Consider the following 17,052-nt stretch of genomic DNA (forward strand, 5'->3'; position numbering starts at 1 on the left):
TCCTAGTGGCTGCTTCATTCCTTCTCAGGTAGCTCCACAGTCTTCATCGTCAGTCTTCATGAGAAATGAGAATTTCTCGTATGTCAAATATCCCTCATTTTTCAAATTTCTGACTTCTTATACAAGCCAGAGAAGGCTGTTTTTAAAGAATTTGTGAAATTAAATTAAGCCCAATGAAATAATCTTAAAGTAACTTAATTTGGGATTTTAATTGTATCTGTAAGCCACTTCATAGAAGAACATAGACTTATGCCTAAACGAATCACTGGGAAGAAATTTGTATATAGGGGCCAGGAATTTTGAGGGCCATATTAGAATCCTACCTACCATTAAAAAAAAGCAAAAATTACAATAAAAAGGAAATACATTACTCTTAAGGACAAAAAGCTAAACATTGTGCTAAATTACTTAGATTCTATTCTATGATTACACGAATATGAAGCATTACCCCTCCAATATATTATTTTATGAAGCTTTTAGTAGAAAACCAACAATTTCAAGTGAGTTGAAAAATGTCTGATGCATTAAATGTCTCCTTTCCCTTTCTTTCCAGCGATTCAATAAGATGGCAACATTTAATTGAGAAAAATAAAAATAATAACTGTTTTGAAACCAAGAAAAGACAGAAGTGTACCTAAGTATTTGAAGAAACCTGGATTATGGAAAGCCCATGAGATGGGATAGACAGGAAACACAGAGAAGGCATCTGGCAGCCCAGAACACTGACGTAGGTGTGCTCATTCTCATGAACTCAAGGGCAAAAAGCTTCTGTAACCGTCAAGAACATGTAAGCTAAACATAAAGTTGGGTTAGTGTCTAGCATATCTTCTTTTTTGTGAGACATGTATGTAAGCTTTTAGTGCATCTGTGTTGATGTACGACAACACAATGACTTTATATTTTAAAATATACTAATCTGCTGAGAAAAGCAGTTTTTAATGCTATGTAGAGGATTTTGTTAGCCAACTTGGTGACATGAATCATGCTTCACTGTTGGAAAATATCATGCTTATGCTTTAAACTTTACCTTTAGTTGCCTTGGGAAATATCACTAATGAGACACCAACCATTTCTCTATTAAATCTATGTTTATCCTACAATTAAAAGCAGCTATTCCTGATGGAGTACATAGGCAGCATTTTCCCAAATGCTACAAATACACCGAAGTAAAACTGAGCAGGAGTGAAGACAAGGGAATGCTGTACCACAGCACATCAAAGTTTCCTGCAGAGGAAAGTCTATATAAAGAACATGGTTTTTGGATGAATATATTTATTTTGATGTACTTTTGATATATTTTTGATGCATTTTGATGTATTTAATTGAATGTATTTTATGTGTGTCATGTGCCTATTGGGTGCTATGTATTTACTTAGCATGCAATTGCATAAGAAGAACACTAAAAATCAAAAACATTCATAGAAACATATAAATTTGTGTGCATGTGCCTTTAGTATACATTGATATATACCTATATCAATACTTCAGTATAAAATATATGTTAGCATACATGTCTGTAATACACAATGCCTGTAATACAAATGTATGATATTAAATTTACATCAAATATTAAATATTTTAGTAATTTAGTTTTATATCATTTGAATCATACCTTCTTGAAAAAAATTTCCTTGACTATGATAAAATAAAATTATTCATTTAGGAAATTTTGACTTATATAACCATTTTGAAAATTATTTCTATGAAATTAGAGAGTTAGGTCTCCATTTAGTTTGCTAAATATTTATAAAGTCAAGAAATGTTAACATCATTTCTATATTTCATTTTCACTTTGGAAATCTTGCAGGGATAAAAATTGAAAATCTGAAGCTAGTATAAGGGTAATTAAAGTGTCAGAATTTAAAATATTGAAAGAAAATAAATGCAACAGTAGTGAATATTTAAGATAAAAAATAGTTGATGGAATATTTGGATTCCATTAACTATTACAAAAATCATTTAAAAATTAAAAATAATATTGATAATATTGTAGTGATTGCTACAGAGTAAACACTGCATCTCTCTAAAAATATGTGCACATCAAGAAAGTTTGAAAAAATCACTTTGTTTTTAGGTAAACCTATTTGGGAATGTTTTTCTCAGATCTCAAAATGGTTATGTATATAATGTGTGTGTATTTTATTTAAAAGAATAAAAAGTAAAAAGAAATAGCAAGCAATGTAAATGTAAGTAGCTTTACATTTTAGCTTTGGGACACAAATTGTATAAAAGCAATTAGATTTATTAGGAAGAACTAAGGACCCATGCTCTCTTTCCTCCACATATTTTCTTTCTTTTCATAGTCCTCCAATAAAAACAAATAAACAAAAAACATCAAGAAAAATAATCCCTGGTGCCTGACACATTGGTTTCCTCAAGCAGCTTTTAGTGCTGACGAGGGACTTGGACTCTGTGATTCTGACACAGTCCTCTTCAATGTTTAAAGCAGCACAGTACAGGTTTAAGTTAAATTCCTGAAAGCTTATTTAACTCACTTTGAAATTAGGTGTTTATGGTGAAAATACATGCCAACAACCAGAAGTCAGAAAATCAGGCAGAGCAAAGGGTGTGAAAGAGCTTATTGCTTTGGTAAAGCCAGGGTCACGGCAGAAAATGGGCTCTGAATAAATTTTACCATGGACTTGTGGTAACCTTTCTTATGCACTTGATCTTCAATAACTGGGCAGAAGATGGGGATGAGATTTAGAACACGGGATGAAGGTTGGGGTGAATTTATGGATAGTTTTGTTGAAAATTCTACTTTACTTTTCAGAACAAATTTTATCATTACTTTTATGTACTAATTGTCAAAACTTAATGTTAAATAATTGCATCTGGATGTATGCCAAGGTACATGCTATGCAGAATTATCTTTACATAGCATCAACTATTTTTAAATTGTGCTTAGAGAATTTTTTGCAGGGTAGGAAAAAATTCAATATAACTCATTATAGCCCTCAAAACAAGGCAAAGCCATCACGACTCATGAAGCACAAATAAGGAAGTGTTGAGAAAAATATTAATCTCTATCACTATGAACAGAATACCATCATAAGAGAATAGTTTTATCATCAAGTAGATTATATAATACTAAATTTATAAAGAGGAAGATTGGGAAATAGAAAATGTTAAAATACTCAATGATTGGCCTTGTGTGTTGGTAGAAGATTGTGTTTATTAAGTGCTTAGGACAAAATGGCCACAAAAAAAAAGCTAGAATCCTACTTTATGGAATATAAAAAGAATGAGTTTTACTTGCAAGGCATGGTCATTTGAAAATTGTTAGAAATATTTGATACAACTATGAATAACCCATATTATTTTAATCCTATTTAAGCCTTTCTTAGAATAAACATTACTATTAGAGTCATCTTGAAATCTACATAACAATATTACAACACACATGGCATCTCCAAAGTTGTATGTCCACAGAATAATAATTACAGCAATCCAACAGAATTTCAGTATATGAACATCTGATGACACCAGGGTACACAATGGCTTGTGTTTGCCAATCTTACGCTTATGCAAAGTTCATATTTTTTAAAGTGTCATACTTTTAATGATTTGAAAAAAAATGTAAATGATCCAAAGATGCAATGAAAAAGAAGGGCATTTATTTTTAAAAAGAGTTTCTTAGAGATGGGCTTTTAAACATCACCATGTTCTATTATCAGTGGGTGTGATCATAATAAGCCAATCTTACATAAATGAGATGAGTTAAAGATTGACAGAATTCTCCGTAACATAGCTGCTCATGGAGATAAGAATTACTTATAGCACTTACAACCTTGAATTCCCAAGACTTCAAATATTTGTATTCCCATATAAAGTAAGACTGTAAATGAATATACATATTCATATATATATATATATATATATATATATATATATGGCCATAGGCACATAAATATCTATGTATCTATAAATTTTTTGCTTTCATTACCTTGTTCTCTATTTTTAATACTCCAGGAAACATTATTACCTGTTTGGATAAATATAATTTGTCTTTTTACAAATCATCCAGATCATTAAAAATAAGTTTTGTTTAAGATACTTGCTGGTAACTTCTATATGTATAAGTTTACCTTGTACTTAAGCATAGCTAAATATTAAACTAGCCAGGCAAACATAATAAGTGAACCATTCCATAGACTGTTCACTTCTTATTTATTTATTATCAAAATTGATATAATTTAGGATGTCCTGGAAATTTGGTTGGGCTTGTTCCTTGTCAGAGTTTCAAAAATAAAAAGAAAGCTATTTGTGTAAAGAAAACTATTTGAAAGCTAATTAACAATCAAATGAACATTGGTAAAGCTTGTAATTGGGTGGAAAATTTGTACACTTTACATCACAGATGTAAGAAGACATGTTTGCTTCTTTATTTTCTAAATAAATTTACCTTCCTATTTCTTGAGCCATTCTCCACTGGATAGTAGAAAATGGATAGTATTACAATCCATATCTAAGTCAACAATTTACTGGTAATAAGTTTTCTGAAATTACCTCTAAGTATCTCCAATTTCCTATTTACTCTCCTTATTTCCCACTAAGCCTTCTTATGCCCTTGGAGTTTAGGGGGACAGGAGAAGACTTACAAGAGCATTTGGCAGCCATGATCCATATACTCTTTTTATGTAGTAGGTGATTTCTCTAACCACAGGCAATGTTGCTGCCTCCATTTCTGAAGTCAGTACCTGGTGTAGGTATTCCATTGTCTGTTCTCATTTTGACCAGGAGGACTTGGTACCCCTCTTCAGCTGACTTAAATTTAACTGCATATTAGTTCTCACTGGCAAGATAGACATCTCTGAATCTACTCATCCTTCCATTTTGTTCATTAGCTCAGATAATCTACTTGCATATCTCTTTCCTCTCCATGGCAAGAAAACAGCTCTCAAATCAGTTGCCAAAATTTCTGGACACTATCCCTTGTATATTCAAACAGAGCTTTCTAGGAAGACCAAACAGCAGAGCTTGTTGCTTAAACACATTCTTATGCCAAATTTACTTATTTTTTTCTTCTCTCTCGAGAGCATTTTTCCCCACTGCTTTTAGAGAGAGAGGAAGGGAGAGAGAGAAACATCAATGTGAGAGAGAAACATTGATTGGCTGCCTTCTCCTATGCACCCCAACTGGGGATTGAACCTGAAACCTGGGTATGTGCCCTCATCCCAGAATGAAAACTGTGGCCTCTGGAAAGTCATTCCAACCAACTGAGCCATACCAGCCAGGGTTCTGATGCCAAGTTTATTTTGATATTGGACAAGTCTCATATTGATATGGGGCAGGAGGCCCAAAAGACATTCTCATTCCAGGGTCCTCACTTTTACCATATATTTCTAAGACATCTCCTTCCATCTGAGCCATTGCCTGGAGAAGATGAATCAGGATACATATGTGTAACTGCTTCCCTATTGTCTTTACTTCTTTCTCCATCCACTTTCTAATATTTCTTTAACAATTTCTCTGGGATAAGAAGAGGTACACTTTTGCCATGCATCTATATCATAGAAGCATGCATATGTCATCGAATGACAACTTAAATAGCAACCTCATGACCCTTGGTATCTCCACTCTCCTTTCAGACCTGGCTTCATATTATAATCATCTGAAAACATTCAAACAGAGATACATGCCATGGGCTTATACCAAACTTTGAGGTTACTATTCTTTAAAGCTTTCTTGAGGATTCTAATGTTCAGCTGGAATTAAAGTTTATTAGTTTTACATTATCTGTACTCCTACCACAGAAAGCCAAACTACTGGTGTCTTAATTGTGATAGAAGCCAGGAGAATCTTGAAATGTATTTTGAGACAATGCTCTGTACAGATAATTTAAGATTTGGTTCTTGATCTGATTAGGAGATAAAAATTGGGTGTTCAGGATGCTCAAAGTTAAGTGCTGCTCCCAATTTCCACATTATGTTAACCTTCGACATTAATTTTTTTCTGTATCAATTTTCTTCTTTAAAGATTTGATTTTGTTAAGAGCAATTCCCAGAATCTGCCTCAATTTTTTTTAGGAAAAGAAAGTATAACTCAATCTATATAATAGAATGTATGTAATAAATCTATAGACTACTTCCCAAAATAGACATAGTACCTCAATATAGTGTTATCATTAATATATTATAATAAAAATAAAATAGTAAATAGAGTGATACAATTTTATTGATGCCACCAACCAAGTCATTTTGTGACATACGGGAAGAATATACAGGGTGGGGCAAAAGCAGGTTTACAGTTGAGAGTATGTGAAACAGTTTATTCTCATAATATAATTTATTAATTATTGTATTAGTTTTCTTGTGAACAACTGTAAACTTACTTTTGTTCCACCCTACACTGCCAAGGGTGAATAAATAATCATTACAAAATAAATAAAGATATACCAGTTGGGCTCAAAATGGTTTCCTTATAGTTATCGTTCTGTTGTTTTAAAGAAATGAAAATTTTGGTGGTAACAAATGCAAAGGTGTGGAGGGAATTTTTTATTGGCTTCTAATGCATAATTTACATGTTAGGTGGATTTCTGCACTGTAGTCTGTTATTTAAATGCTTTTTGGCATAATTAGGTAACATAGAGTGCAGACCTCTATTTAAAGTTGTGGGAGTTTCTACCTTTCCTAAAGATTGATTGACTCTGTAGACAGACGTCAATGTAACAAATTCAAGAGCAAATAAAACCCTCAGCTTAATTCTGTGAAATCATGGCTTTGAATTGAAATGTCCACGCAATGGGGTTCTGTAATTACCTAGACAGGTATGTATGCTTCTTTTGCAGCAGTCACATTTTGGGGAACCAGGGAGGCTCTGTATGAGAAAACTGTGTTCTTCCCTTGTTTTGATCCTAAAGTTGTTTTCAAAATAATATATTACCTCTAAGAAACAATTTAAGCTTATCTACATTTGGAGTTTTGTTATCAAAAACTATAAAAGTTCATGCTCTTTGATCTAGGATTTCCATTCATAAGGACCTGTGATAAGCATGCCCAAACCAATGTCCACTGTCTTTTTATTTATGAGAAAAAAGAGTGCTTTAAAGTCTAATGACAAGAGAATAGTTAAACAAATCATGGTGTGCTGGCAATAAAAATAATAAGAATACAATTAGGCTGAATGGCATATCACAAGAAAAACCTCAGGGATGTTTGAAATGGATTAAATCATGCAGTTTTATCTGTATCTAATATTTCCTTATTAACCTTCAAATATTGTCTTGCACATGAAAATTCATGCCCAAATATCAAGAAGTGATTCCTTTCTCAAGTATCATATTAGTGAACATAAACTTCAATTACTAGGATACATTCACATTTGAGGAAAAACTGCCCCACTTGTATGGTGATACCAGTTCCTGCAGAAACAGCAGATTTCATCTACCAGCCTGGCCGTAACTTCCTCTGGAGCAGAACAAAACAGCATGCCTAAAACACTAAATCTTGACTTGCTGGGTGAAGGTCACTTTTGTGCCTTTTGGGAGGTATTTCAGCCACACTGAAACCTCTAAAACAAAAATCAAAATGTTTGAGGGGTAACAGAAATAAGGCGATCATTCCCTTTTCTATCTTTTCACAGCGTCAGTGTGACAAATCTCTTAGAGTGAAAATAACTCTGAATTGCCATAGGCGACCACGTGAGAGGACAGGCACAGTATGCCTCTACTTGAGGGCAGATGAACAAGTGAAAGGGTTCAGCAGAAAACATTTTCTTTTACCTGATGCTGAACTTCCCATTTAAAAAATATATATATATATCAATGACTAGAATTCAGAATGCTATAGAATTCAGAATTCAGAAAGATCAATGAATAGAATTCAGAATGGTAACTGGAAACTTCTAAATTTTCTATAGGAAAGAAGCACATAAAAATATGGAATTGAGAATGAAGTAAATATTATTTATGGGTGAACATAGAGGCCCTAACTATATATTATATTTGATGATATAGAATTCTTGAATTTTAGAACCAGAGAGGCTAATAAAATTCCCTTAGTCCAAACCCTCTGTCTGTGTATGCACACTTGGAATCCTGGGAAGACCAAAATGAAAAGTAGACTGGACTAATGGTTGCCAGAGAGGACGGAGGATGGGGACTGTATGAAGGAGGTGAAGGTATTAGAAGCACAAATTAGTAGTTACAAAATGGTCACGGAGATGTAAAGTAAAGCATAGGGAGTATAGTCAATAATATTGCAATAACAACATACGGGGCTGGCTGGGCACTGGGAATATTGAGGGGAACACTATGTAAAGTATATAATTATTTAGTCACTAAGCTGTACACCTGATTCAATATAGAACAAAATTGGGGGGAGAAAAAAAAGAAAGAAAAGCTTCTCCCATGCCAGAAGTTTAGGATGAGACCTGTCTGAGGTGTTCCAGTATCCCGACTCTTCAAATGTGTTCAAATACACATAGACATGTATGTTTGTATAGTGTCAAAGTGTATATGCTAAGTATATGATTTTAAATATTTGCAGTTACTATAACACAGTCTCCTGTTAAAATAATCAGTTAAGACTGCTATTTAGCAGAGTTCACAGTGATTTAGATAGTGCATCTGTCCCTAGGGTCTGATGCCCCCAGGTCTTATCAAAAGTGACCCTCTGGATTTCAACATAACAACGTAAATCCTGCCTGAATTCCTCTAGCTTATCTGTGGATAGTATACAGTATCCTAATGTCACTAAGAAAATGGAACTTGAATGGTCCTCGTGATAATCTAAGTGAGTTTAATCTTGTAGCACCTATGACTGAATGAAACAAAAGACATTTTTAAAATATTTCATTTATTTATTTTAGAGAGAGGGAAAGGGAATAAGAAAGAGAGGGGGTGAAACATCAATCAGTTGCCTCTCCTATGTACCCTGACAGCAGACAGAACCCACAACTCAGGTATATGACTGGGAATCAAACCTGTGACCTTTTGCTAGTTCCACCAACCAACTGATCCACACAGATGGGTGAAACAAAGAATATTAATAGTTGGTAAGATAATCTTAAAACACCTATACAAACACACATATTTCCAAATACCTGGTTTATACAGTGTAATAAATGTGTAATAACATATCTTGTGTTTTGGGGTACTTAGAAAAAAATCAGAGGAACAACTCTCTGAGTTGGACCACATAGAGAAAAACATTCCAGAATCACTTTATCAAACAAATGCCAGGAATTGCAGAATGAAATCCATACTATTTCCTGATGGATTTTAATGTTCAAATCAATCCACAGTGTATGCATATGTATGCCTTTAAGTAAGAAAATAAACACTATTTCACCAAAACCTTCCCTTTCACTGGTGTGCCAGTAGAACTACTACCAGGAAAAAGAAAGGCAAGGACGGCTCTTTAGTGTGCACTAATTAGTGATGTGTGTGAATGAAGGCTTTTCCCTACAGCACCCTCCCTAAGCACAGTTTTGTTGGTATGAGAGAATGAAAGGAACACAGCATAAGAAAACATATACGACTGGTTCATAAGTGCTTACTGTGATCATTTCTCCCTCCTGATTCTTACTTATGCCAGATAACTCTAACACTAATGGAAAGTTACTATAAGTCTGTAGGTTAAATATGTATCTCTTCTTAATGCCAACCGAAATGATACGTGGATGACATTTGTGAGTGCTAGTTAAAAGGAAAGTGTATGTAAATTGATGATAATTAAGACTGCTAGACTGCTGTATCAAACCAGAGTGCTGCCAACACAGAAGTGGCCCTGATGGAGGGAAAGTGCATGAGAAAGAGGAGTCTGTGTTATCAACTTCTCTTCTGATATCTTCACTAGTTCAAACTCATTTGTGCAGAATCCTGAAAAAATCAGTCTTGGATTTATCATTGATAGGAAAATGAAATAATATTAAAATAAACTAAATTATACACATATTAAGCACTTTATCCAATATCCTTGATTATTTTTACCATCCCCAAACTTTTTCTTTCATGATTTATAATAGTTAAAATGGCAAATGATTTATGTAAAGAATTATAGATAAATTTGATAAATATCATTAGCTCAAAATATTTAAAAATTTATAAATTTGAAGATATTTAGATCACAACCTATAGACTATAATTTTCAAAATGCTGTCAATCACTAAGAGACAACTGGATGGTATTTCTTTGTATTGCTCTTTGCAGATTTTACATTTGGTGTTTTTTAAAAAAAGAAATTGTCTGGATTGAGCATGGGCTGTGAACCAAAGCATTGAAGGTTCGATTCCAAGTCAGGGCACATGCCTGGGTTGTAGGCCACAGCCCCCAGTAAACACACAGTGATGTTTCTCTCTCTCTCTCTCTCTCTCTCTTTCTCCCTCCCTTCCCTCTCTAAAAATAAATAAATAAAATCTTAAAAAATGATAGATTACTATATTGTCTTTTGCTGTCATTAGATGATCCCAGAATATTATAATAAATGTATAACAAAGAAAAAATAAATAAAAATATCTTATTCACAGTCTACACAATTCATATTATTACAAAAGTTCAGAGATACAACATTTTTTAGACATTTCTTACTTACCTGTTTGTGAGCATGATCATATGAATTAATGTGATTGTCAAACTCCTGATGCTTATAATACTGCTTGTCACAGAGTTCACAGTAAAAATTGGCCTTCAGATCTTCTAGAGCTTTCCCTATGGTGTTCTCCTTCTCCGCATAATCCTTAAAAATAAAATTTCAAATAAGGACACAGTTAGCTCTCCCCAGAGTGTATTTTGTTCTGATGGCTGTCAACTAGTGTGATCATTAGAGTCAGAAACAGAACTGACAGGCAACCAGCACGATGAAGGAAATACTGATAAACCAAATTAAAATAAATTATGAGTTAAAGAAAACAAAAGACTAACGGAAGCAGTCATAATAAGTGATGAAAAATATAGAAGAGTTATCACGAAAAAGACAAGCCATAGAAAGGTATAGAAGCCCTTATGTGAACAAGTGACTATGTTATAACAGCATAGAAAAAATGCAAATTATATAAGTATGTTGATTCAGCTGTCAGTTTCTGCCAATAGTTTAGTTAACACAAAGCTTATAAACTCTGAACAAATCTAAAACATGTCTTCTTAGACAAAGCCCACATGGGTACATCAATATTCAAGTCTGGCATTTTTGTTTGCTTGTTTGGTTCCTTAAATGTCTATACAGTAACATATTCATTACAACTAGATTTCATTTGACTGTTTTCATCTTGATTGTCACAATTTAGGCTGAACTTTCAAATATTCTCTAGCTGTGAAAAAATAAGGTTCTTTTCTACAAGTTCTTTACCTAAACTGCAAAAGTTTAAACTGTATAAGCAGACTGCTTTCATCATAAATAAAGGTAGATGTAGTGTAATCAAACTCTGGAAAAGAGGACAAATATAGCTTTCATTTACAAAACATAAAATAGCAAAATGTTTGACTATAGCTTTTAGGTTTTCTTAAATCTAAACATGCTTGATATTTCATGCTTCCCTAAAATTTAATGTTGCCAAACATGAATAAATTTTACATGTTGAAGCACTGTTCAAATCTTGCACTGGAGTGTTGATAAGCAGAAGTCCTAAACTCCAATCCCTACCATAGAATATGTTATGCTTCTAATTTACATATTCTCTCATACTCACCACCTGTAAAATCCAAAATAACTCTGCATACCCAGACCTCTTATATGCTACTATAAGAAACTATCTTAGACTCTTGGCTGTGGAGATGAAATAATATAGTTCTCTCTGACAATGGCAATTGTCCTTTTACCAAATATGGAGGCTAGGAATGACTCATTATTGGAATGTGTAAGTTACTTCTACAAAATTTAAAAGTGGTTTACTAATTCTAAGTCAATGAGTGATAAATACTTACCTGACATTATTGTACTATATTTGTACACATCCCATAGCATAATCTTCATGATTTGTTTGTAGACCTTGTAGTATGCCTTGTAGTAGTAAACTGTACATAGTAGTGGTTACATTTGCCATAATCTATAAACGCGTCACCCACATTCTCAACTTAAAGACAGTGATCTATTGTTCTGTTTTACTAATTTGATCAATTGCATAGTGAGGTAATAAAATGCAAAATCACTCAAATTGTTACATGATCCCATCAATTTCCATAATTAATTGACAATTTTCAGCAGATTTGTGAAATATTTTCTATTTTTGATAATTTTAATATATTAAAAAGGTTGGTATGAAAATAAGTCACATACTTTAAACTGCTTACTAAATTCTATAAAACCTTCAAAATATTATTCTGTGGATTAGCCAATATAAACAAAACAAAAATTAAGTATTGAGATTTCATGGCTAAAATGTGCAAAGCAAAGATAACATTCCAGCTAATATGAGTAATAACGGCAACAAGTTTTTCTTCAAAGCTGAATTAGCTCTCCAAGCAATAGTTTTAAATAGCAATTTCTTCTCAACTTGTCAATTTTCCCCATTGATTATAAAGTTAAGGTACATCCTCTCTTTAAATAATTGGTTATTGCTTATTATGCTATAAGTTTATTTTCTTCCTGAGATTGATATTCCTCTAGAGAAGCAATAACTGTTTCCTGGGCCAATCTTTGAGTAAAGCAAATTGACATTTTTAGGTAAAGTACATTCTTCATAAATATTAGCCTCATTCTAAATTTGAAAAGAAAAACAAATCTGAAAATAATGGCTAACGTTTATTCAGGGCTTGTTTAGGGTCAGTCACTGAGTAAGAGTTTGGATGCATTTACTCATTTACTCCTGACTAAAATATGGTGATGCTTATTCTAGACACCTTCCTCATTTTACAGGTGTTTAAGCTGAATAATCTGTTCCATAGCATTTCCTTACATTTAAACTTTTAAACACATGAAAGTAGAGAGAACAGTGTAATAACCACTTAGGCTCAACAACTATCAGCTCCAGGCCAATCTTGTTTTATCTCATCCTAGTCTATCTCACACCCTCCCCTGCCCCAGATAACTTTTAAGGAAATTCTCAAGTTATCTATAAATCTTTCAGTATGTCTCTTTAAAATAGAACTTTTAAAACACATCACAAAATCTATAAACCATTATTAGACCTAAACAGACAAAAGGAACTTTCACCATCCCTTGCTATCATAAAAAATCCAGGTAGAAAATTGTACTGCAACAACAATTTAAGTAAAATTAAAACAAAAAAAGAAATCCAGGTAGTATATTCAAATAACTATAATTACGTAATATTTTAAACTAGTCTGTTCAAAACAGGATTCAAATAATGAGAGTCATTACCATCTTCTGAAGTTTCTTAATCTCTTTTATTCCATAGGTCTTCTCTATTTTTGTTGTATTCCTTATTAAACTTTATTTTCCAGAAAAAAATAAATTATACTTCACATTTTGAAAAAAAAGTTCAGAAGACCAGAAATATGTAAAAATATGACAATAAACATACAATTTCACTTAAACTCACTATTAACATTTTGACATCTGTTTGTTCTCTTGCTCTTGCTCTTTACCTCTATATTTTTTCTAAAATATTGAAAGAAACATAGCCTCGTGGAAGCTTAGATTGTAGTAGATTACACAGTAAAAAAACACGTTTAGGTTAGAACTTTCAAGTTGATATGAATAGCAATAAGGAGTCAGGGCTCTGTTCTAAAAAGTGTTAGTGGTATAAAAGGACTGGTTATTAAACATGAATCATAAGGCAAAAGAGTTAAATGTATTGCCCTCCACTGTACTTTTTAAGTTTTTTTTATTTATTTTTAGAGAAAGTGAGGGAGGAATGGAGGGAGAGAAACATCAATGTGTGGTTGCCTCTTACATGCCCCAACTCGACACCTGGCCTGCAACCCATGTTGCCCTGACTGGGAATCAAACCAGCGACACTTTGGTTCATAGGCCGGCACTCAATCCACTGAACCACATCAGCCAGAGCTGATTACACATTTTTTAAAATGTATGTAAACAAAATCATCCTTCACTAGACTGACATGCCCCAATGTCCCTTGGCCTCTCTCCTTCCCCTTGTGGATAATATTGGAAGAGGCATTGACCGGCATTATAAAGCACAGAAATACATACATACTCCACATAGCCACCCCACTGCAGAAGGTAAGAAACACATCTGAATAAGATGAAAGAGGAGCACAGCTGCTCATATATGTCAACCCCAAATGCCACCCCCTCTCTATCTGGCAAAACCATTTTGTCAACTATGTCACAAAATTTCTCTAATGTCTCACTGAGTGGGATGGCAAAAAGTGAAGGAAAAAGGGAAAGCTGCTTGTGACTAATCAGACCATCCAAACCCATCACATTTTACACACATTTATAAGAGGTCAAGTTTGAATTCTTACTTCCAGGAAAGCAGCATACAACTCCAAAGTCACCAAGTCAAGAATTTTTCAATATAAAGCATTAGAATTGTGCAGTGCAATTTTTTTTTTTTGCAGATCAGAAAATTGAAACATAAAAAATATTGGTTTATCCACAATTTCAGGGTCACTCAATCCAGCCCACATCAAAAAAGAAATAGTACCAAATTAGGACTTTGAAGGGAGAGCAATATTTCAAAATGACGCCTCTTATTGTGGCTTTAGGATAATATATGGTAGGAAATGATATTCACCTTGCATAAAAGGCATTCCTAACTTGGTGCCCTTGAATAACCTTCCCTAAGGAGTGTGAGCTCCATGAGGGCAGGGATTTGTACCTATTCTGTTCACAGTTGTATCTCCAGAGCTTTCAATACAATGCAGTATTGACACTCAACAGGAAAAAAAATAGACAATATTAACACCTTTTCTTCTGCACATATATGAAATAAAACAGAACAGAAACTAGCAGCATAAAATGTACAGTACTATTACAATAGTTGTGCTTGTGCCTGGGCTTGTGCTGCCCAGTCATTTGGAGAACAACTTTAGAGCTACTACCAAGTTACACCATATACAAATTATCATTGCTAACTAGAAGTGATAATGCACATTACATTCTGATCTTTCTGCTAGAAACTATTTAAAGTAGTTAGAGTTGCAAAGCTATAAATAGATGAGGTAATGCTAATATATAATAATTTTGAATGCTAAAAGTAACAATTTGTATGCAATTATTGCAAAATACATTGGAAAAATCTCTCTCTCTCTCTCTCTCTCTCTCTCTCTCTCTCTCTCTCGCTGTTATTTCTGCAGTAAGAATAAAAGCATCTTTGTTATTTATTTGCAGGCTAAATTTTATTAGAGGTTCTTTAAAGAGATAATGCAAAAAAAGTTGTTAAGTTTTGATTGTAGTAAAAGAATTTATTAAAGGAGAGAGGGCAAAACTGTTCTCTTTTAGAAGAATGCCCAGAGAGAGAACATTTCGTTTCAAGATCCATACCCTACATTTCCAGTAAAGGAGTGCACATCTGGGCCCCATCTTTTGTGCCAGTCACTATTTCAGTGATTGGTTCTGAAATGGTCTCCACAGCAGCACGTGTATGATAACCACCTACCGCCTTTTGCTCCAGTTTGTGCTGACACACTTTTCCTTTCCGTCTAGGGGCTTCTCTGACTCATGATACCAGAGCATATGGGATCCCACTCAGCACTAAGAAATTCACAAGCCACAAGTGCTGAGGAATTAGTACCATGTAAGTTTTCTTTAAAGGTAGGATAAGACCTCAAGTTTATGTATTTCATCTTTTATCTATCAGGCAGGCATTTTCTGAGACAACATCCTTAGATTCCACAGACAGTCCCAGAGGGATGGAGCACCAGTTACTCATTATAGCGGCAAATATTTATCCTTAAATTAGTTTTCCTTGCTTACATTTTCTTTTTTTGAACTTCATTTCTGCTTCCTGGATTACTTCCCAAATAAATTCCTTGCACAGAAACCTTTATACTGGTCTTGACTTTAAGAAGAAATGGCTAGGATAAGTGTTTTCATGTTTACTATGTCTTGCTGACAAGCTACATCTTCTAGTGTAAAATGATATTATTCTTTAGTTCAAAAATCTCTAGAAGTCTCCTACCATTATTAGAATAAGTGTACATACAATTGACCTGCAAGTCCCACTCTACCTGGTACCTGGCTAACTGCCATCATCTCCTATCATTCTCTTTCCTTTATCTCACTTTGCTTTAGGCACCTCATTTCCTTCATGCTTCCAAAGCCATATTAACTATACACCCTCTTTGACTCTTGAACTGGTTATTTACTCTCCCTGTAATGTTCTTACATCAGATGTGTGCAGGAAACATTTTAGCAAAACTGTGCTAAAATGCTATTTCTTTTTTAAATATTTTATTTATTTATTTTGTTTTTAGAGAGGGGAGGGAGGGAGGGAGAGAGAGAGAGAGAGAGAGAGAGAGAGAGAGAAACATCAATGTGCGGTTGCTGGGGGTTATGGCCTGCAACCCAGGAATGTACCCTGGCTGGGAAACGAACCTGAGACACTTTGGTTCCCAGCCCACGCTCAATCCACTGAGCTATGCCAGCCAGGGCTCTAAAATGCTATTTCTTTAAAAAGGACTTACCGTACTTCTAGTAGAGAGACACTTTTTATTCTTTGCCTTCTCTCCCCCCTTTATCTTTTTAATGTAAGAAAGAGAAAGCTTATTCAGGGAGAAAACAGTTATAAAACACCTTTGGGCAATGGAGTCCTATGTTAACAATAAGGAAGAGATGGAGTACAAAAGAAGGTTTGTAGAAAACTGATGTTAGTTTTATGTGGTTTAAGTCCTTCCCTAGTAGGCAAGAGGACAACCATTTCTCAGTCATAAAACATTGTGTTATTGACATATATATATATAGAGAGAGATTCTGAAAGAATAAATGTTACAATCTCAAAGGCTAAAGAATATGTAACAAGATGATTTTGAGGAATATGGAAGGGACAACTAAAGGGTGAGTTACAAAGTCACATTTTACTAAAAGTCACAGGTGTATTGAACAGAATTATAATAAAAATGTGCATTTAAAAGTGAGGCTTTTTAAAGGAGTGCACAGAAATGCAAACTCATCTACACCACCACCCAAACCTGGTGAGCTAAACCAAATACAGGCTCACAGCAAGGGCCAAGTTTATCTTAATATG

General features: G+C 33.9%; 1 protein-coding gene across 1 annotated transcript in view; it reads right to left on the minus strand.

The window, feature by feature from the left end:
* ZNF804A (zinc finger protein 804A) overlaps positions 1-17,052 on the minus strand; it is a 257,836-nt gene that overhangs the window by 20,120 nt on the left and 220,664 nt on the right. Inside the window, exon 2 of the mRNA XM_028509752.2 lies at positions 10,536-10,679. Within this exon, the coding sequence (XP_028365553.1) occupies positions 10,536-10,679 (144 nt within the window). The remainder of the gene's footprint in view (positions 1-10,535; positions 10,680-17,052) is intronic.

This window comes from Phyllostomus discolor, chromosome 4 (assembly GCF_004126475.2).
Source record: "Phyllostomus discolor isolate MPI-MPIP mPhyDis1 chromosome 4, mPhyDis1.pri.v3, whole genome shotgun sequence".
Lineage (NCBI taxonomy): Eukaryota > Metazoa > Chordata > Mammalia > Chiroptera > Phyllostomidae > Phyllostomus > Phyllostomus discolor.